The following is a 22324-nucleotide window of genomic DNA, read 5'->3' as shown; positions in this document are numbered from 1 at the left end:
CACGATGAAGAGTAACCCCCTCTCGCCGCAACTAGAGAAAGCCCACGTGCAGCGACGAAGACCCAACGCAGCCAAAAAATAAATAAATGTTCCTTAAAACAAAACAAAACAAAAACAAAACCACCTGAGGTTCTGGACTATTCACCTGGAAGGAAGGAGGCCTGAGGAGAAGGCTGTGATACTACCAGGCAGCTCAGAGCATCAGAGTATGTCATGACTCGGCAGTTTCCGGTTTGAGACACTGTGAATGTCTTCTGGAAATGGTACTTGTGTTGGCTCTGGCTGGAGGACAGGCTGCTTAGGAAACGTGCTTGGGAACTCCCGGTCAGCTGTGAAATCTCACTCTGATGCTGCACAATAAGTTTTTTCAAGTCCTAAAACGAAAAAGATTCTGTAAATGTGAAGCTTTTTCGTTTGGTATTCCCCTCATACACAATTCCTTGATCTAATACAAGGATATTTCTTATCCTTTACGAGAAAATGTTAACATGAATCCTAAAGAACTGCTGCAGTTTTCACAATATTTCAACAAGCAATTGAAATAGGGAGAGCATGGAATCATAAAGCACTGAAAGTCCTTAATGGTCATTTTGTCTGAAATTCTCATTTAATTGGTAGATTCAAGGAAGTGAAATGACTTAAACAAGTTTTGATTATCAGGTGGCTGTTCAATTTTTAAATAATTCACACTGCAGTAGAATTCATCATAAAGCAGGTATATAAGCCCTAATCAGAAATAAAGAGTTGATCATGTTTACTTCCTGAAAAACCTGGCAAATCCTATTCGTATCTGAGATGAAACTAAATAATATTTAGATGCCTTCTTAATTCCTACTCCAAAAGTTCTTTGGATTAGAGAAGGCAAACTTACCTGAACATGACTGTGAAGCTTAGTGCATTCCTCAGTGAGGACTTGAAGCTGGAGCCGGCACTGTGCCGATTCTAACTCAGCCTTCTTCCTTAGCATCTTCTCCTCTTCTAAGGAACTAGAGGGGGAAAGCCAGCAACAGGTGGAGATTAGAAAGGCTACAGAAGACTTCGCATCAAGATGACATAGTAAATTCATGCTATGATATACACTTTGCTGTAAATATGTCACGATAGTGAATAAAATATAACAAGTGAAAAATCTCTCAAGCCCAGAAACACTACCCAGAAACACTACAGGAAAGTAGCATGCAGGGCTGAACTCATGAGCCTACTGGGGTGGGTCTCAGTGTTGAAGTAGGCAGTGATGACCAGGAATCTGGCTCTTACTAGGGAATGGGGACCTAAAATGCAAAATGAGGGATTACAGCCAAGCTCACTGCTTGAGTTAGAGCCAAATTATAAAAGAGTAAAAATGACCTGTTAAAAGACCAAGGTTATCTACTGGATAAAAAGAAAATAAGGTACTGGTTGTTTATCAGATACTCAAATTAAAGAACACTATAAAAAGAGGCTGGACTTCCCTGGTGGCACAGTGGTTAGGAATCTGTCTGCCAGTGCAGGGGACATGGGTTCGAGCCCTGGTCTGGGAAGATCCCACATGCCACGGAGCAACTAAGCCCATGTGCCACAACTACTGAGCCTGCACTCTAGAGCCCGCATGCCACAACTACTGAAGCCTGTGCTCCACAACAAGAGAAGCCACCGCAGTGAGAAGCCCGCACACCACAACAAAGAGTAGCCCCCACTAGAGAAAGCCCGCGTGCAGCAATGAAGACCCAATGCAGCCAAAAATAAATAAATAAATAAAATTTAAAAAGAGGCTTAAGTTAAAAAGATAGAAAGTATACACTAGGCGAATGTTAAAAAAAAGACTGATTAGAATTAAAAAGGATGAATAGGCATAAAGAGGAACAATGTGTAATGAAAGGACACATTCACCAGGAATAAAAATCATAAATCTGAATGTTTCAAAATATGAAATGCAAAAAAAGAAATTTCCACTGCAATGAGACAGGAGAGAAAAAAAGATGAAAATTAGAAAGGAAGGGATAAAGTGGCTCTTATAATTCAAGAGAACCCACAAACTATTAGAGTTCAGCAAGGCTGCTGTAGTCAAGATCAAGAAATTAGATCAACAGCATTCCCCATATACCAGATAACTGACTAGCAAATATAACAGAAAAAAATTCATTCGAAATAGCATTCTAACAACAGCAACCTAGGAATAAAGTTAAGGCCTTTAAGAAGCAAAACACAGTTATAAAAGACACAAATGAAACAGGGAATAAGTGAAAGGATATTATATAATATTCACAGCTGGAAAGACTAAATTGAAGTACTGGTGCAAGAATTAACAAACAGACCCCGGAACAACAGAGTAGTCCATTCATAATATAGAAACTTAATTTAGGATAGAGGTAGCAATGGAAATTTATATAGAAAGAACATTTCTATATAAATTTTAATTTATTAATTTAAAATTATTTATTAGTTTTTAAATTTTAACAATTAATACAATTGTGGTCATCCATAAAACTAGATTTTAGGTAGACTAAAAACTAGTGTAAAAACTAAAGCTTTTAAAGACATTTAAAAGGGGCTTCCCTGGTGGCACAGTGGTTAAGAATCTGCCTGCCAGTGCAGGGGACATGGGTTCAAGCCCTGGTCCAGGAAGATCCCACATGCCACAGAGCAACTAAGCCCATGCGCCACAACTACTGAGCCCGTTCACCTAGAGCCCGTGCTCAACAAGATAAGGCGCCACAATGAGAAGCCCGTGCACCGGAACGAAGATTAGCCCTCGCATGCCACAACTACAGAAAGCCCACACGCAGCAACAAAGACCCAATGCAGCCAAAAGAAAAAATTTATTAAAAAAAAAAAAGAAACATTTAAAAGAAGATATTATGTCTCCATGATTGTAATGTAGTAGGGACAAAAACACACAAAACGAGAGACTGATAAATGACTACACTAAAATTAAAAACTTGTGTTCAACAAAAGATACAATAGACAAGTTAAAGAGACAAACCATAAACTAGAAGATGACATTTGCAAGGTATACAACCAACAAAGAGTTGGTATAAGGAAAACAAAGAACTATAAATCAGTAAGAAACAATATATTTTGTTCAATATAAATGAGCAAAATATTTGAGCACAATGTATAGAAAAGTAGGTTCAACCACAATTGAGGAAAAGCAAATTAAAGTAAATACTACTTCACTCCATGAACCTGGCAAAAATTAAGTCTGATAATATAAAGTAGGTGAGGGTATGAAAAAAAATGAGAAATCTCTTACACTGCTGCTGGTATATACTGGAATAGCCTCTTGGAAGAGCAATTTGACAATATCTAGTAAAGTTGAAATTACACGTACGCTATGATAAAGCAAATCCACTTCTAGACCGAAAGAAACTCACCTATCTCTCTGCAGCATGGCTTATATTAACAAAAACTGGAAACCACCTAACTGTCCACCAATACAAAATACATATAAGTAAACTCTAATTAGAGAAATAGAATATTATATAGAAATTAAAATGAATCAACTAGAGCTACATATATCAACTAGGATATGTGCCTCAGAGTATTAACCAAAAATCAAGTCTTATTAAGTACATCTCTGCACATATCCTTAATCATTTCTTTAGAAAAAATGCCTGAAGCGGAATTACTTTTAGACTTCTGAAGCATATTGCCAAAGGCCTCTCTAAATGTTTGTGCCCGTGTACATTTTTACCAGTAATACATGAGCGAACCCACATCCCTGTACTCTCTCAGTGCAGGTTCTTTTTATTTTTTTTGGCTGTGCTGCGAGGCATGTGGGGTCTTAGTTCCCTGACCAGGAACTGAACCTGTGCCCCTTGCAGTGGAAGCGTGCAGTGTTAACCACAGGACCGCTAGGGAAGTCCAGTGCAGGTATTTTTAATCTTTAATGTTCTTAGAGCATATTTTATAAGTAGTGTTATTAGCATTTGTTCATGGGCTTCCAAAATCTTGATAATTTCTTGCATTGTACGACAAGTGCAAAGCCTCATTTGTGAGACTTCTTTGCAGAGTACTGTTGCAGGAGGGCTTAGGGACACAAGAAACAAAAATTCTCAGTTTTTAAAAAGTATCATTAAGTCTATTCTAGTGACAAGGAGATTGAGACTTGGGAGTGTGTTCTAGATGGCCATGTATTGGCTACAAAGAGTAAGACAGAGGATTCCCTGATTCAGTGTTCACAGTGTTTAGCAGCAGAGGCAGGCAGTAAATGAATCCCTAGGGAAGAATCTGGACAGGCTACAAAAAATCCAGGCTATCTTTCTGATTGGGTCTGCTTCCCAGCCTAGGTGTGAGGTATTACTGTATGGCTAAAGGTTTCTCTATGACCTTTTTATTTTTTAAATTCATTCATTATTTATTTTTAGTTGCATTGGGTCGGTTGCTGTGCGTGGGCTTTCTCTAGCTGTGGTGAGCAGGGGCTACTCTTCCTTGCGGCATGTGGGCCTCTCATTGTGGTGGCTTCTTCTGTTGCAGAACATGGGCTCTAGGCACGCGGGCTTCAGTAGTTGTGGCTCGTGGGCTCTAGAGCGCAGGCTCAGTAGTTGTGGCTCATGGGCCCAGTTGCTCCATGGCATGTGGGATCTTCCCGGACCTGGGCTCGAACCCGTGTCCCCCGCACGGCAGGCGGGTTTCTAACCACTGTGCCACCAGGGAAGCCCCAGATCATCATTTTTAATGCTATATGGAGAGCAAACCATGCTTCAGATGATCAGACATGTATCATAAATCACAGTGTTAGACAGATTGCCAATGATCCCCAGAGATCCCCAGTCACAGCCCAAGGAAAGCCTCAGAACCACACTAAGAGTGACTCATACCTTTTCAGAGGTGCATACAAAGAACCAAAAGCGAATATTCCAGCTAGGCAGACTCTTGCCACCTACCTTTTTGTGAGCTCCTGTTCGCTAGTGTCCAAAGCTCTCAGGGTTCGGGCATAAAGGACAACGATGTCACTGTGCTTGGCTTTCTTGTTGCACTAAGGAGCCCAATGGGACACAATAAGTGTGGTTCTAGGAATCCTCCTGACTTAACATGTTGACTGTGCACATGCACAGTTCTTAACTATGGTCTTTACCTGAGGACATTTTCGTGCCTGTCCTTTGAGCCACTTAGAAATGCACTTATACCCAAAGAGGTGCCCACAGCGCAATGCCGAGAGCCGGTGATCCCCAGCATTGGTCCACTGTTCCAAACATATTGTGCAAGTGTCCGCTTCTTCCTCATCCACAGAAGCAGAAGCTAGAAGAGGATTAGACTTCTGGGGAGACTGCTAGATGGAAACCAGAATACATTCAAATTAGAGAAGATGCAAAATCAGTCTTGAAGAAGATGTGAAACTCTATCAAATTAACAAAAGATATACAAAAATGATACAAACACAATTGAAAATGCCAAAGAAAAACCCCAACACCCATGAATCACTTCCCATTCTTTCCAGAATGCAATCTGGTCAAAGGTAATATAAGCCATGAAAATATTATTACCCTTTGAGCTTATAAAATTCTTGATTTTCTTTCATTCAAATGACAAAAAGGAGCTATATTTACGAAGATATTAAAACAAAACAAATCTAGAAGTGACCCAGTTAAATAACAACAGGGAATATTAAGTTTGTTATACATTGGAAATTAGGTCCATAATCAATTCAAGTAGCTATAAAATACCTGGCTCATGTGAATAAAGAAAAAAAAAATACCAGGAAAAAAAGAAAGGATATAAACAACTCACACAAAAATACAAATGGTCGGTAAGTGTTCACTTATAAAGAAATGAAAATTCAAGTAAGAGACCACATTTTTACTTTTTCATCTAATAGATGTCTGATGACACCAAGCACTGAGGGTGAGGGAGAAATGGGCATACTTACATACTGTTGCTGCAAGTAAAACTGGCACAAATTTTCCTGAGAGCAACTTGGCATTATCTATCAAAACTAAAAATACATACATCTTTCCTTTGATATAGCAATCTTTCTGCTAGAAATATATCCCATGAATATAATCACAAATATTTGCCAAGACAATAGTACAAAGATGCTCAGTGCAGCATGATCTTATTAGGAAGCAACAGCAACAACAAAGAAATAAAGAAAAAGGGAACAACCATAATGTACATGGCAAGGGAGGAGTTAACTAAAAATGTATTCCTATGTAAAAACACTGTGCAGCTATTACTACCAATAAGAATGAGATTCAATTTTATGTACTGACACTAAAAGGCTCTCCAAAATGCAGTAAGTTGGGGGAAAAGGAACCAGTCCCAGAACAGGATATTATATAATCCCTCTTGTGTGAATTTTAAGATAGAACATTTAAGTGAATTCAGTAAAGTTGAAGGATACAAAATTCATCTACAGAAATCTGTTGCATTTCTACACACTAAAAATGAACTATCAGAAAGAGAAATTAAGAAAATAATCCCATTTGTGAACTACATCAAAAAGAACAAAATACTTAGAAATAAATCTAACTGAAGAGGTAAAAGACCTGTACTCTGAAAATTATAAGACACTGATGAAAGAAACTGAAGACAACACAAACAAATGGAAAGATATACTATGCTCATGGATTGGAAAAATTAACACTGTTAAAATAATCATATCCCCGCCAGGTAATCTATAGATTCAATGCAATCCCTGTCAAAATATGAATAACATTTTTCACAGAACTAGAATAAACAATTCTAAAATTTGTATGGAAACACAAAACTCCAAATAGCCAAAGCAATCTCAAGAAAGAGGAACAAAGTTGGAAACATTACACTCCCTGATTTCAAACTATACTACAAAACTACAGTAATCAAAACAGTATGGTACTATCACATAAGCGGACATATAGATCAATGGAACAGAACAGAGAGCCCAGAAATAAAGCCACACTTATACGGGCAATTAATTTACGAACAAAAGAGGCAAGAATAGACAATGGGGAAAAGACAGCCTCTTCAATAAATGGTGTTGGGAAATCTGGACAACTACATGCAAAAAAATCAAACTGGACTACTTTCTCACATCATATACAAAAGTAACCTCAAAATGGACTGAAGATTTAAATATAAGAACTGAAACCATAAAACTTCTAGAAGAAAACATAGGCAATAGGCTCTTTGACATCAGTCCTAGCAGTATTTTTTTTGAATATGTCTCCTCAGGCAAGGGAAGCAAGCGAAAATAAACAAACAGGACTACATCAAACTAAAGTTTTTGCACAGCAAAGGAAAACTATCAACAAAATGAACAGGCAGCCTACCGAATTGGAGAAGGTATTAACAAAAGATATATCTGATAATATCCAAAATAAACAAAGAGCTCATACAACTCAACAGCAAAAAAACCACCTGATAAAAAATGGGCAAAAGGGGCTTCCCTGGTGGTGCAGTGGTTGAGAGTCCGCCTGCCAATGCAGGGGACACGGGTTCATTCCCCGGTCCGGGAAGATCCCACATGCCGCGGAGCAGCTGGGCCCGTGAGCCATGGCCCCTGGGCCTGCGCGTCCGGAGCCTGTGCTCCGCAACGGGAGAGACCACAACAGTGAGAGGCCCGCATACCGCAAAAAAAAAAAAAAAAAAAAAAAAAAGGGCAAAAGACATGAACAGACATTTTCCCAAAGAAACAGCCAACAGACACATAAAAAGAAAAGATGCTCAGCATGACTAATTATAAGGGAAATGCAAATTAAAACCACAAAGAGATACCACCTTATATCCATCAGAATGGCTATCATCAAAAAGACAACAAATAACAAGCATTGGCGAGGATGTGGAGAAAAAGGAACACTCATGCACTGTTGGTGGGAATGTAAATTGGTGCACACACTATAGGAAACAGTATGGAGTGTGGACAAATAGCATATAATCTCACTTACATGTGGAATCTGAAAAATAAAACAAAACAAAAAAACCCAGACTAACAGACACAGAGAATAAATGGGTGAGTGCCAGAGGGAAGGGGAGTGCGCTATGGCAAAATAGGTGAACGGGATTAAGAGGTACTAACCTCCAGTTATAAAATAATAAACCATGGGGATGTAATACATAGCATGAAAAATGTGGTCAATAATATTGTAATAACTTTATATGGGGATAGATGGTTACTAAACTTATTGTGGTGATCACTTCATAATGTATGCAAATGTCAAGTCACTTTGCAGTACACTTGAAACTAACATAATACTGTACATCAACTATATTTCAATAAATAAAGAAACAACATTTATACACATAAGTAAATTTATATGAGAGTAACTTTTCTAGAGAGAATGAATAAAAATAGAAACTTGCAAAAAGTGAATCAATGATGTTTTGGAACTGGCAGGGTCCACAGTTGGTATAAATAAGTCTCATATTGAGGACAGTGATATCTGTAATTTTTAAAAATAAAAACTGTTTATCTCATAGCAATCTTTCTGCCAGACAGTTCATAAACTGCATTCATATCTACTACTTAAACTGATACTTAACCTTCTTAGGTGGACAGGACAAATTCTCCTCACATCTTCCCCTACTCCATGTTTTTAAACCTAAGGGGAGGCAGTCACACAAATAATGAGTAACTTGTATAGGATCTACACCTGGACCCCCTGCCTACAAAGTCTGTGGGTTTTCCACTTTAATCTGCAGCTGCCTTTTTAAATGTAAATAGAAACCTCTCATTTAAAAGGATGTTCATATTACCTGTTTGGGGAGAGTCTCTCCTCCACCAATACATGTAACTTCTTGCTCTGTTGAGATATCTCTGAGTTGCTCTGCCAAGTCGTTACCTCCTAGTTGCTCTGCCAAGTCGTTTTCAGAAATGATGGGATAGGTAATATATAAAAGAAGATATAAGTCAGGTATGAGGCTAGCAGGAGAGCCTGACTCACCACAGCTTTCCATTTCTAATTGATACTGTTGATGTAAAAGGAATGACAATTTCCCCAAGTAGCATCAATGAATCCTTTTTTTTTTTGCTGTGCAGCATGTGGGATCTTAGTTTCCTGACTGCGGACTGAACCCAAGCCTCCTGCAGTGGAAGCATGGAGTCCCCACCACTGGACCACCAAGGAAGTCCCAATGAATTAATTTTTAAATGTAGACAGAATAGTAAACTAACCCACAAGTACCCATCACCCAATTTCAAAAATAATATTTTTCCAATCTTGTTCCAAATAAGCCCCCATTCCCTTTATTTTCTTTCCTAATAACAAACCCTAAAATGTGGTTTCACTTGTAAAAACTTTTGTAACACTCACTGATAAGGACTTTTTTTTTTACATAAACACTATACCTAACAAAATTAACAATACTATATCTAACAAAGTTAACAATAATCCTTCAATACCATTCCAGGCACCCAGTTTGTACTCAAAATTTCCCAGTTGTTGTTTTGTGGCCACATAGTGAGGCATGCAGGATCTTCCCCAACCAGGGAACAAACCCATGCCCCGCGTAGAGTCTTAACCACTGGACCACCAGGGAAGTCCCTCCCAATTGCTTTACAGTTGCTCTTTACAATAGATTTATTCCAATCAGGATCCAAACAAGATCTTCAAACAGTGAGCTTGGATTGTTATGTCTCTTAAGTCTTTTTCATTTACAACAATTCTCCTTCACTTATTTCTATCCCCTCCTTGTCACTGATTTGTTGAGGGAGATTTGGTCATTTGTCTTATGAAATGTCCTACATCCTGGATTTGGCTGATTGCTTCCCGTGGTATTCCTTACTTACTGCTTCACTGCCTGCCTTTCCTATAAACTGGCCATTAGACCTAGATGATTTTGTAGATTGAATTCTGTTTTTTGGAAAGAGGAAGGGCAGCAAGAAACTTAGGTTTTGTGCTTCTGATAGCAGTACACCAGGAGGCTTACACTGGGTTCAGGTGATGTCAGTCTGACCCCTAGACTATCTGGTTCCTCAACAACCTTTCACAGCTTCCATTAATGGTCAAGATAGTAATCTTAATTTTTAGTTATTTTTCTTTTTGAGGCTCAAATTGTTCCATCGTAAGCCAGAAAGAATCCCTTCAAATTGGCTCTTTAAAAAAAAATCTTTTATTGAAATGTAATATGCATACAGAAAAGTGTACCATAAATATTTTTAGTGAATTTTCACAAACTGAACTATAAACCAGAACATCACCAACAACCCTAAGAGTGGCCCTTATACCCTTATGTCCTCCTTTTATCTTGGGTGACAGGCAGGGAGGTGACCTTGCCCCCCAAAAGTAACTACTTTACTAAATTTTAACACCATCGACTGGTTTTGCCTGTTTTTATATATAAATGGCATCTGAGTTACCCACTTTCTGCTACTTCTGTTTGACATTCTTTGCAAGGTTTTTCCATACTAATGTGTGGAGTTGTAGTTCATTTTCACTTCTGTGTTTTACTGCGTAAAAATATAACATTTATTTATCCATTCTACTGCTAATGGGTTTGTGGATAGTTTTCAGTTTTTTCCTATTACAAACAGTGTTATTACATTCTTATACATGTCGTTCATGAACACATGTACTCACTTCCTTGGCTATATACCTAAAAGTGAAATTGTTGAGCCACTGGTTCTATATATATATAGTGAGTGTATAACAATACTAGCAAAATGTTTGTACCAATTTACATTTTGATATAAAAGAGGACATCAAAATCATAAAATGTGGGGGAGGAGAGTAAGAAAATGTAGATTAAAAAAAAAAATTTCCTTAAATGTATTTGAGCCCATATGACTACCAGTCTAAGGCAAGCAGATATAGGAAAGGGTTACTATACTTGAAAAACAGGGTAACCACAAATTAAAAACATACACAAAAACCAAAAAGAAGAGAACATAAGTATAATACAAAAGATAATCGGGGGAAGGGATAAATTGGGAGACTGGGATTGACAAATACACACTACTATATATAAAATAGATAACTAATAAGAACCTACTGCATAGCACAGGGTACTCTACTCAATACTCTGTAATGACCTATATGGGAACAGAATCTAAAAAAGAGTGGATATATGTATATGTATAACTGATTGACTTTGCTGTACAGCAGAAACTAACACAACATTGTAAATCAGCTATACTCCAATAAAAACTAATAATAAGAAGAATCAAACCACAAAAGGAAAAACAAAAAGAAAAAAAGGGAAAAAGAAGAAATATAAAATCAATGGGAAAACAAGGTTTAAAATGGCACTAAATACATATCTATCAATAATTACCTTAAGGACTCCCCTGATGGTGCAGTAGTTAAGAATCTGCCTGCCAACACAGGGGACATGGGTTTGATCCCTGGTCTAGGAAGCTCCCACATGCCACAGAGCAACTACTGTGCCACATGTGCCACAACTACTGAGCACATGTGCTGCAACTACTGAAGCCTGCGTGTCTAGAGCCCATGCTCCACAAGAGAAGCCACTGCAAGGAGAGGCCTGTGCATGGCAACAAAGAGTAGCCCCCGCTTGCTGCAACTAGAGAAAGCCCGTGCACAGCAATGAAGACCCAACACAGCCAAAAATATAATAATAATAATAAAGATACATTTTTTTAATTAAAAAAATTGAGAAAATAATAAAGAAACTGTAACATTAAAAAATAAATAAATGGGGGCTTCCCTGGTGGCGCAGTGGTTGAGGGTCCGCCTGCTGATGCAGGGGACACGGGTTCGTGCCCCGGTCCGGGAGGATCCCACGTGCCGCGGAGCGGCTGGGCCCGTGAGCCATGGCCGCTGGGCCTGCGCGTCGGAGCCTGTGCTCCGCAACGGGAGAGGCCACAGCAGTGAGAGGCCCGTGTACCGCAAAATAAATAAACAAACAAACAAACAAATAAATAAATAAATAGTATATTTCTTTAAAAAAAATTACTTTAAATGTCAATGGACTAAATGCTCCAATCAAAAGACACAGAGTGGCAGACTGGATAGAAACAACAAAAGCCTACAATATGCTGCCTACAAGAGACCCACTTTAGGGCAAAGCACACATACAGATTGAAAGTGAGGGGATGGAAAAAGATATATGGTGCTAACAGAAATGATAAGAAAGTGGGGGTTGCAATACTCATATCAGACAAAATAGACTTTAAGAAAAAGGCCATAAGGAAAGATAAAGGACACTATATAATGATAAAAGGATCAACACAAGAAGAGGATTTTAACTCATCAACATATATGCACCTAATATAGAAGCATCAAAATACATAAAACACAATTAACAGACATAAAGGGAGAGACTGACAGGAATACAATAATAGTAGGAGACTTTAACACCCCACTCACATCAATGGACGGATCTTCTAGACTGAAAATCAATACAGCAAACAGAGATCCTAAATGATACAACAGAACTGTTAGACTTAATTGATATTTTTAGAAATTATCTCAAGCATCTTTTGTGACCACGACAGCATGAAACTAGAAATCAACCACAGAAAAAGAAATGAGAAAAAAACGATTACATGGAAACTAAACAACATGCTACTAAAAAACCAATGGGTCAATGATGAAATCAAACAGGAAATTAAAAAATACCTTGAGACAAATGACAATGAAAACACAACCATACAAAATCTATGGGATGCAGCAAAAGCAGTTCTTACAGAGAAGTTCAAGCGATACATGCCTTCCTCAAAAAACAAGAACATGTTTTTTGTCATAAACATGTCTGTTTATGACAAACTCACAGACAATATAATACTCAATGGTGAAAAGCTGAAAGCATTCCTGCTAAAATCTGGAACAAGACAAGGATGCCCACTCTCACCACTTCTATTCAACATAGTACTGGAAGTCCTAGCCACAGCAATCAGACAAGAAAAAGAAATAAAAGGTATCCAAATTGGAAGGGAAGAGGTAAAACTGTCATTATATGCACATAATATGATACTATATATATAAAATCTTAAGGACTCCACACAAAAACTACTAGAACTGATAAAGGAATTCAGCAAGGTAGCAGGATACAAGATTAACATACAGAAATCAGTTGCATTTTACACTAACAATGAAGTATTAGAAAGGGGATGTAAAAATACAATACCTTTTAAAAATCACACCCACAAGGGACTTCCCTGGCAGTCCAATGGTTAAGACTCCGCACTTCCACTGCATGGGGCATGAGTTCAATCCCCGGTCAGGGAACTAAGATCCCGCATGCTGTGTGGCCAAAAAGAAGAAAGAAAAAAATCACACCCCCCAAAATAAAATATTTAGAAGTAAACCTGACTAAGGAGGAAAAAGACTTATTCACTGAGAACTATAAAACATTAATAAAGGAAACTGAAGATGATTCAAAGAAATGGAAAGATATCCCATGCTCTTGGACTGGAAGAATTAATACTGCTAAAATGGTCATACTACCCAAAGCAGCCTACAGATTTAATGCAATCCCTATCAAATTACCCACGACATTTTTCACAGCACTAGAACAAATAATCCTAAAATTTATATGGAACCATAAAAGACCCAGAATTGCCAAAGCAATCCTGAAAAAAAAGAATGAAGCAGGAGGCATAACCCTCCCAGACTTCAGACAATACCACAAAGCTACAGTAATCAAAACAGCATGGTATTGGCACAAAAACAGACATATGGATCAATGGAACAGAAAATAGAGCCCACAAATAAACCCACACACCTACAGTCAATTAATCTTCAACAAAGGAGGCAAGAATATACAATGGGAAAAAGACAGTCTCTTTAGCAAGTGGTGTTGGGAAAGTTGGACAGCCATATGTAAATAAATGAAGTTAGAACACACCTTCTCACCATACACTAAAATAAATTCAAAATGGCTCAAAGACTTAAAGATAAAACATGACACCATAAAACTCCTAAGAAGAGATCATAGGCAAAACAAATCATACCAATGTTTTCTTAGGTCAGTCTCCCAAAGCAATAGAAATAAAAACAAAACTAAATAAATGGGACCCAATCAAACTTACAAGCTTTTGTACAGCAAAGGAAACCATAAGCAAAATGAAAAGACAACCTACAGAATGGGAGAAAATATCTGCAAAAGATGTGACTGACATGGGCTTAATTTCCAAAATATACAAACAGCTCATACAACTCAACAACAAAAAAACAACCCAATCAAAAAATGGGCAGAGTAAGTCAGAAAGAGAAAGACAAATACCGTATGCTAACACATATATATGGAATTTAAGGGAAAAAAAAATGTCACGAAGAACCTAGGGGTAAGACAGGAATAAAGACACAGACCTACTAGAGAATGGACTTGAGGATATGGGGAGGGGAAAGGGTAAGCTGTGACAAAGCGAGAGAGAGAGGCATGGACATATAAACACTACCAAATGTAAGGTAGATAGCTAGTGGGAAGCAGCCACATAGCACAGGGAGATCAGCTCGGTGCTTTGTGACCGCCTGGAGGGGTGGGATAGGGAGGGTGGGAGGGAGGGAGACACAAGAGGGAAGAGATATGGGAACATATGTATATGTATAACTGATTCACTTTGTTATAAAGCAGAAACTAACACACCATTGTAAAGCAATTATACTCTAATAAAGAAGTAAAAATAAAAAAAAGATACAAGGAAATAATTTTAAATAAAAATTACTCAACCCCCCCCCCAAAAAAAATAGAACTCAGGCCTACCGGACCTACTGAATCACAATCTGCACTTTTACAATCTCCCCAGTGTACTTGTGTACCCATGAATAGTTGAAAGGTACATTTCTACCTCGACATGTCTTTTCTGTCTGAGAAATACACACATTTTATCCAATTCGATATAAATAAAACACTCAAAAATGCAAAGAAAAAAAAAAGGGCAGAAGAGGGACCTCCCTGGTGGTGCAGTGGTTAAGGATCCGCCTACCAATGCAGGGGACATGGGTTCAATCCCTGGTCTGGAAGGATCCCACATACCATGGAGCAACTAAGCCCACGTGCCACAACTACTGAAGCCCTACAGCCCATTCTCAGCAACGAGAAGCCCAGGCACCGCAACAAGAGAAAGCCCACGTGCAGCAACAAAGACCCAACACAGCCAAAAATAAATAAATAGATAAATAAATATCCTATGATAAACCATAATGGAAAAGAATATATAAAAAAAGAATATACATATATATATGTATAACTGAATCTCTTTGCTGTACAGCAGAAACTAACACAACATTGTAAATCAACTATGCTTCAATAAAAAAATAAATAAAGTGAACCTCTTACAAGCAGAATTAAAAAAAAAAATTTACACTCCCACCAGTACTCTATGAGAGGTCTGGTTGCTTTATATCCTTCCCAATACTTGATATTGTCAGTCTTTTAAATTTTAGCTGTTGCAGTGGGTGCATATCAGTTACCACACTGTGGTTTTAATCTGTATTTCCCTGATGACTAATCAAATCTCTGTATATATTTATTAGACATTTAGCTATCTTGTTTTGGAAATACCTTTGCAAATCTTCGGCCCATTTTTCTATAAGGTGGTAGAAGTTATTTATGTATTCTAGATATAAGCCCTTTTCTGGATATATGTATTATGAATGTTTTCTCTAGTCAGTGGGTTGCCATCTCACTCTTTTAATGATGTCTTTTTTTTTTTTGGCTGTGTTGGGTCTTCGTTTCGTGCGAGGGCTTTCTCTAGTTGCGGCAAGTGGGGGCCACTCTTCATCGTGGTGCGAGGGTCACTCTTTTTCACGGTGCGCGGGCCTTTCACTGTCGTGGCCTCTCTTGTTGCGGGGCACAGGCTCCAGATGAGCAGGCTCAGTAGCTGTGGCTCACGGGCCTAGTTGCTCCACGGCATGTGGAATCTTCCCGGACCAGGGATTGAACCCGTGTCCCCTGCACTGGCAGGTGGATTGTTAACCACTGCGCCACCAGGGAAGCCCTGGACATTTCTGATTGCAGCACATCAAGAGGCACATAAAATCTGGTGGTTTCACTTTCTGAAATGCTAAGATTGATCAGTGGGTTCAGGTGGTGTCAGCCTGGTCCCTCTATTAAAAAGACTCCCACCAACCTTCCAATCTAATGGTTTGAAGAGTCACTGATGATCTTTGACTAGATACATCAATGCATTAGGAGTCACAAAATGATAATTTTCCCCCCTATCATTCATGCTACAATTACTAGCTGGAAGTTTTCTATTAAAAAAAACTTCCTTAGGGGGTGGGTGGAAGGGAAGAATAGGCAGAGCATAGAGAATCTTTAGGGCACTGAAAATACTGTATATGATATTATAATGATGGATGTATGTCATTATACATTTGTCCAAACTTATAGAATGTGCAACACCAACAGTAAACCCCAAGGTAAACCAAAGACTTCGAGTGATTACAGTGTGTAACTAACGCACCATTCTGGTGAATGATGCCAATAATGGAGAGGCAGTGCATGTATGTGTAGGGGAGGGAGGGGGGCAGGTGCATATGGGAGATCTCTCTAGCTTCCTTTCAGCTTTGTTGTGAACCATAAACTACTCTAAAAAAAAAAAGTCTTAAAAACAAACAAACAGGGCTTCCCTGGTGGCGCAGTGGTTGAGAGTCCACCTGCCAATGCAGGGGACACAGGTTCGTGCCCCGGTCCAGGAAGATCCCACATGCCGCGGAGCGGCTGGGCCCATAAGCCATGGCCGCTGAGCCTGCGCGTCCGGAGCCTGTGCTCCGCAACGGGAGAGGCCACAACAGTGAGAGGCCCGCATATCGAAAAACAAAAACAAAAACAAAAAACAAACAAACAAACACTTAAAAGACCTTCTCCATCAACTATTTGGTTTTCTGGATACAGTTCATATAGGAAAGGCAGGATAAATGCTTAATCCTCTATTCAACAGTTTTCAGAGCAATGAGTTAGGGCTCTAATAACTTATTATGGTGATAAGTAAGGTTTTTTTTTTTTTAAAAAAAGTGCACAATTATGAATTTATAGATTCACACAGATTTGATGTATTTCAATCTGTAATCTAAGAATACATTCATTACTCTTTTTAATGCTCAAACTGTCCCAACTTAGGCCAGTAGGATCTCTTTCAAGGTTGCACCTGTGCCTACTGATGTAACTGTGTAAGACTCAGACGGCTTCCTTGCTTTCCAGCACAATAAAATGCCCTAGGCCCATCTTGTATATTTCCTATCACAGACCTGGAAAGCCATTTCTCCAAGCCTTGGTCCCCTTTAGTGTGAGAAGACCACAGTGTAGGGTATCAGATAGGTTTTTTGGTTTTTGTTTTTTTTCTGGGTAAAGATTTAATTTTATTTATTTTTGGCTGCGTTGGGTCTTTGTTGCTGCGCACGGGCTTTCTCTAGTTGTGGCGACCGGGGGCTACTCTTCATTGTGGTGCGCTGGCTTCTCCTTGTGGTGGCTTTTCTTGTTGCGGAGCATGGGCTCTAGGCGTGTGAGCTTCAGTAGTTGTGGCTCGTGGGCTTAGTTGCTCCGCAGTACGTGGGATCCTCCCAGACCAGGGATCGAATCCGTGTCCCCTGCATTGGCAGGCGGATTCTTATTCACTGTGCCACCAGGGAAGTCCCCAGAGAGTTTTTTAATACAAGCATATGCTTAAAGGGTCTCTGCGCATCTACTGTTAAATAAACTTCCACTTGCACAACACGTAACATTACACTAGGACTTAAAAAGTACCTGACTAGACAGGGTGCTGAATTTACAAAGCTTTTCTTTTAAATAATCTACTTCCTTCTCAAATGTCTAAGAAAACGAAAGGGAATGTAAAATGCCATTATAAAGTGACCAACTCAATGGGTCACAAATCACATTAAATTGCAAGCCAGATCAAATCCTCTCTATATAGTTATGGCCAGTGAAAGCTCTGTACTATAAAGCATTAATCTATGACATTCGGGGTGAAAAGGCAAAGTATTAAAACACTAGTCTAGAGTTTCTAGCCTTCTGGAGTCTAAGTTTTCCAGATGTTTACCTTGTGGATCAAATCTGGATAAAACACTCACCTTCTAAAACAACAGCTCCAGGTTCCTCTGCCTGGACAACTCCCTCTTCATACTCTGTGGAGCTGTCACTGTCAGAACTACCTGATACCTGCAAGTCTTCAGAGACAGGATTCCTAGTCTCTGAACCATAAGAGGTGGCTGGCGAATGAGGCTGCGTCCTGCTCACTTGAAAGTAAGCATCCAGCGGTGATCTCAACCTATATATGCAGAAAGACAACAGAATTCTTGTACAATGTACCATCATCACAAGAATAATCCACAGTAATTTGGAGGTAAATCCTAGTCATTTTAATGCATCACCAGGCCATTAAATGCTGCCTTTGAACGCTGAAGTAGGAATAGAGATTCAGGCAGGTGCTGACTGGACTAGACATGCTCTTTCCACTCAAGTATTCCATTAGCCCACACTGAAGCCTGACCCCTCTGCTAAAAGCTAATCCTACTTTACTGGCATTTCTTTTGTCAATACCTTTTAAAGACATGACTCATTAATATAAAGAAAGGGAGGGAGGGAGGGAGGGCTGACTCAGCAATTTGTCTGCTGATATTAGGGGGCTGAAAAGAGAGTGGGCAAGAAGAAAAAGGGCCCTATTTTTTTTTTCGGTACGCCAGCCTTTCACTGCCGTGGCCTCTCCCATTGCGGAGCACAGGCTCCGGATGCACAGGCCCAGCGGCCATGGCCCACGGGCCCAGCTGATCCGTGGCATATGGGATCCTCCCGGACTAGGGCACGAACCCGTGTCCCCTGCATCAGCAGGCGGACTCTCAACCACTGTGCCACCAGGGAAGCCCTAAAAGGGCCCTATTGATCAAATATGGCCTCATGGGATTCTGCTTCTGCAGCTACTAAGACCAAGGTCTTTTGAAGGTATGAAGCCTGGCTATGGTCATCATTGTCTCATCTCTTATTTTGAGCCACTTTTCAAGTCAAAAATGTCAAAGAAGGACAAAAGTTCTCTCTTTTGCCTGCTCAAACCTGCTGTTGAGCTCTCTAGTGATTTTTTTCCATTTACTGTGTCAACTCCAGTATTTCTATTTTGTACATTTTTATAACTTCAGTCTCTTTATTGATATTGTCTATTTTGTTGTTTTATACTTTGCTTTAGTTCTTTGAATATATTTAAATAGCAGATTTAAAGTTGGTCTAGTAAGTCCAACATCTTGGTTTCTTCATGTACAGTTTCTATTTTTTCTTCCTGTGTTTTGGCTATACTTTCTTTACATATCTTATTTTTTCTTGAAAACGGGACGTTTCAAATAATATAATGTGGTAACTCTGGAAATGAGATTTCACCCATTCCCAGGGTTTGTTGTTGTTGCTATTTCTTATAGTTGTTACTATTGGTTTAGTGACTTTTCTGAAGTTAATTCTATAAAGTTTGCATTCTTTGTTGTGTGTGGCCACTGAAGTTTCTGTTTGGTTAGCTTAGTGTTCAGTTCATGACTAGATAGAGATTTCCTTAAACACTTGGAATCAGTACACCTCCCAGTCTTTGGTGAGAGACTTGATGTGTGTGTTGGGACACATCATCAATAATCAGCCAGGCAGGTGACAATTCTGCCTCAGCCTTCATTTCCTGCTTATGCAGAGCCTCAAAGTCAGCCAGAGTTGAGAGCTTAGTGCCTTCCTAGGTCTTTCCTGATTGTGGGCCCAGCTGCACACAGCCCTGGGCATGTATGTGGCCTTCTAGATTCCCAGGAATATGTCAGAACTTTTCATTCTCCACCTTTTCCTTTTAAACTTTTTGGTTAGTCTAATGTTTGCCCCAATGGTCATCCACTGCCACAGGCAGACCCTGGGGAAAAGGCTTTAGAATTTTCGAACTGGACAAGCCAGGGATTGCCTTTCAAGTGGGATCTTCCAGGAAACCAACAAACAGGTCAAAGGAAGAGAATTCTCTGGGGATGAGGCTTTGAAGGACCTCCAATTCCATTCTACTCTCTCTAGTTGCTTCCAGACTGCTGCCTTTTCACTGTGATTGCAGGCATTTAGTTTTCAAGACTACCATGGAGGGACTTCATAGTAAGTCCCTCGATAGTAGTGGTTAAGAATCAGCCTTCTAATGCAGGGAGCATGGGTTCGGTCCCTGGTCGGGGAACTAAGATCCCACATGCCGTGGGGCAACGAAGTCCGCGTGCCACAATGAAAGATCCCACATGCTGCAACTAAGACCCAACGCAGCCAAATAAATAAATAAATTTTTTTTTTTTAAAAAAAGACTACTATGAAGCTGAAGAAGGGGATGGGAATAGGGAATGCCACAAAGCTTACAGTTCTTACTGAGATTCAGCTGGTTTGAGAATCACTCACTGAATTGCTACAAGTATTTGGTTAATTTCCAGAGTACTGAAAAGTTGATTTTGATAAATTTTGCCAGTTGTTTCAATTATTTTTTAAAAAAATAAATTTATTTCTTTATTTATGGCTGTGTCGGGTCTTCGTTTCTGTGTGAGGGCTTTCTTTCTCCAGTTGCGGTGAGCGGGGGCCACTCTTCATCGCGGTGCGCGGGCCTCTCACTGTCGCGGCCTCTCCCGTTGCGGAGCACAGGCTCCAGACGTGCAGGCTCAGTAGCTGTGGCACACGGGCTTAGTTGCTCCATGGCATGTGGGATCTTCCCAGACCAGGGCTCGAATCCATGTCCCCTGCATTGACAGGCAGACTCCCAACCACTGCGCCACCAGGGAAGCCCTGTTTCAATGATTTTATGGAGAGAATTTTCTGGGGTCCTTACTCTGCCGTTTTCACTGATGTCACTCAGGTTTCCTTTTCAAAAAAAAAATGCTAACGAAGTTTACAAACTTATTTTAGGAACTGTGCATGAACAGCAGCTATAGCTACTCATGAGAATAAGAATATAAGAACAGTATTTCCTAAGAACATTTTAACCAAATGAAATACATAATAAAGTTAGGCTATTACGTGCATATCAATAACATTCTGCATAGAAACCAGTAAAAAATTAAGTGATTGACTATTTTTTAAAAAATCACTCATTAATATTGCTTTTACATAGCAAAAGAGGCATTTCCAAGGTCAGGCGGGGACATATAAAAGACGAACTATGAAGAGCAACTGGGAGGCAGTGCTAGGAGTACAGTCTTAGAACCCAAGAAATTCTCCTTTTTTCCCGCACTTATCATCTCTGAATTAAATAACAGTATAGTAAGTTCTTGCCCCTTGCTTACCCTCTATAGTCCTAGATTCCATAAGCTCCAAGAGAAACGGTACCCTGATCTGTCCTGTTCACCAACATATCTTCAAGGCAAAAGTTCAGTCTCTCACATAGTGGAGTGTTACAAATATTTGATGAATAAGTGATGATGCTGGCTGTCAGAATCAAGCAGCCTCAAACAAAGAAACAGGAAAGGAGTTTGTGACCTTGGCTGAGAAGTAGTTGGGAAAAATATCCCACTATGAAGGTTTCCCCAATTTTGGCTTCTTGGCGGAGTCTGAGGCAAAAGCTGCTCACCTTGGCCCAGGCTCTCAGCACCTGGCCCAGGAATGGTCTGTCGGGTGAGTAATGTCAAACACCATAATGAGAAATTCACCTCAAGAAATTCAGAAGGTATAAGCAATAAGTCCTGGAAAAGCTCAGACTTTTATGTGAATTTAGTGTGGAATTTGTTTACAACACAATTTAAAGGAAAAAAAATTTTAACGCCACATTTATCTGGCTCCAGAATCCATGTTCTCTCCACTGAACTGCATAATTCCTTGCCTTTAAGGTTTATTCTCTTTGTGGAGACAAACATATGACCGTCAGTCAAATAGCTTAACTGACATCATTTAACATCTAAATTCTGTAGCTCAGTCCCTGAGCAGAGATTCTACGCACATCAAGCTATTTTCTGATTAGAGTCTGGCTTCAGCGTGGCAGCATCCCCTAGGTGAATCATGCTGACCATGCCAACAAGAGAATTTGGTCTCTGTGGTGTTTCTAATTTTCTCTGTAAATTGGCATCTGGTTTATAAGTGTCACTCTCCTGTGAACTGGTTAACACAAAAGTCCCCGACCAAGAGCAATCTCCACCCCCGCCTGCTCATGAGTGGATGAACAACCAAGCGTGAGGACTACTGCAAGAGGCCTCTTGACAGTTCTTGGGGACACCACTCTCAACTCTCAGCCCCCTTACTTCAACAGGGACCCCAAATTGCACTACAAGGTACTTTCACCTATGACACAAATGTATGAAATCCTACTTTGCTTTCAAAATCCGAGTAAACGGCATCTTAAAATAACAGAGTAGCATACATTTGCAACTCTTGTCAACACAGAACTAGGCACCTCTCACCCTTGATGGATCACATCCAGCAGTGACCAGGCATTACAGAGACTGAAGCCACAGTAATAGCAGGCCCTGATACAGTAATCAGCAGGATCCATGGAAAAGGATGCTGAAATCCAGAATCAGAAGGCACAGTCCAGTTCCACAGTTATCCCAGTCAAATC

At 39.7% G+C, this 22324-nt stretch overlaps 1 protein-coding gene across 2 annotated transcripts in view; it reads right to left on the bottom strand.

Moving 5' to 3' along the window:
- The window catches only part of RFWD3 (ring finger and WD repeat domain 3), a 40892-nt gene that overhangs the window by 13771 nt on the left and 4797 nt on the right, over positions 1-22324 (bottom strand). Inside the window, exons 3-8 of one of the 2 annotated variants that reach the window (XM_019941132.2) lie at positions 17874-18070; positions 8653-8750; positions 5057-5251; positions 4866-4957; positions 872-986; positions 146-374 (exon numbers count right to left, since the gene is read on the bottom strand). In XM_019941132.2, coding sequence (XP_019796691.1) covers positions 146-374; positions 872-986; positions 4866-4957; positions 5057-5251; positions 8653-8750; positions 17874-18070 — 926 coding nt within the window. The remainder of the gene's footprint in view (positions 1-145; positions 375-871; positions 987-4865; positions 4958-5056; positions 5252-8652; positions 8751-17873; positions 18071-22324) is intronic. The other variant, XM_033843972.2, reaches the window with a different exon arrangement.

The sequence above is a fragment of the Tursiops truncatus genome, chromosome 19 (assembly GCF_011762595.2).
Source record: "Tursiops truncatus isolate mTurTru1 chromosome 19, mTurTru1.mat.Y, whole genome shotgun sequence".
Lineage (NCBI taxonomy): Eukaryota > Metazoa > Chordata > Mammalia > Artiodactyla > Delphinidae > Tursiops > Tursiops truncatus.
Note: the sequence above shows the minus strand (reverse complement) of the source record. Positions and strands in the feature narration are given on the sequence as shown.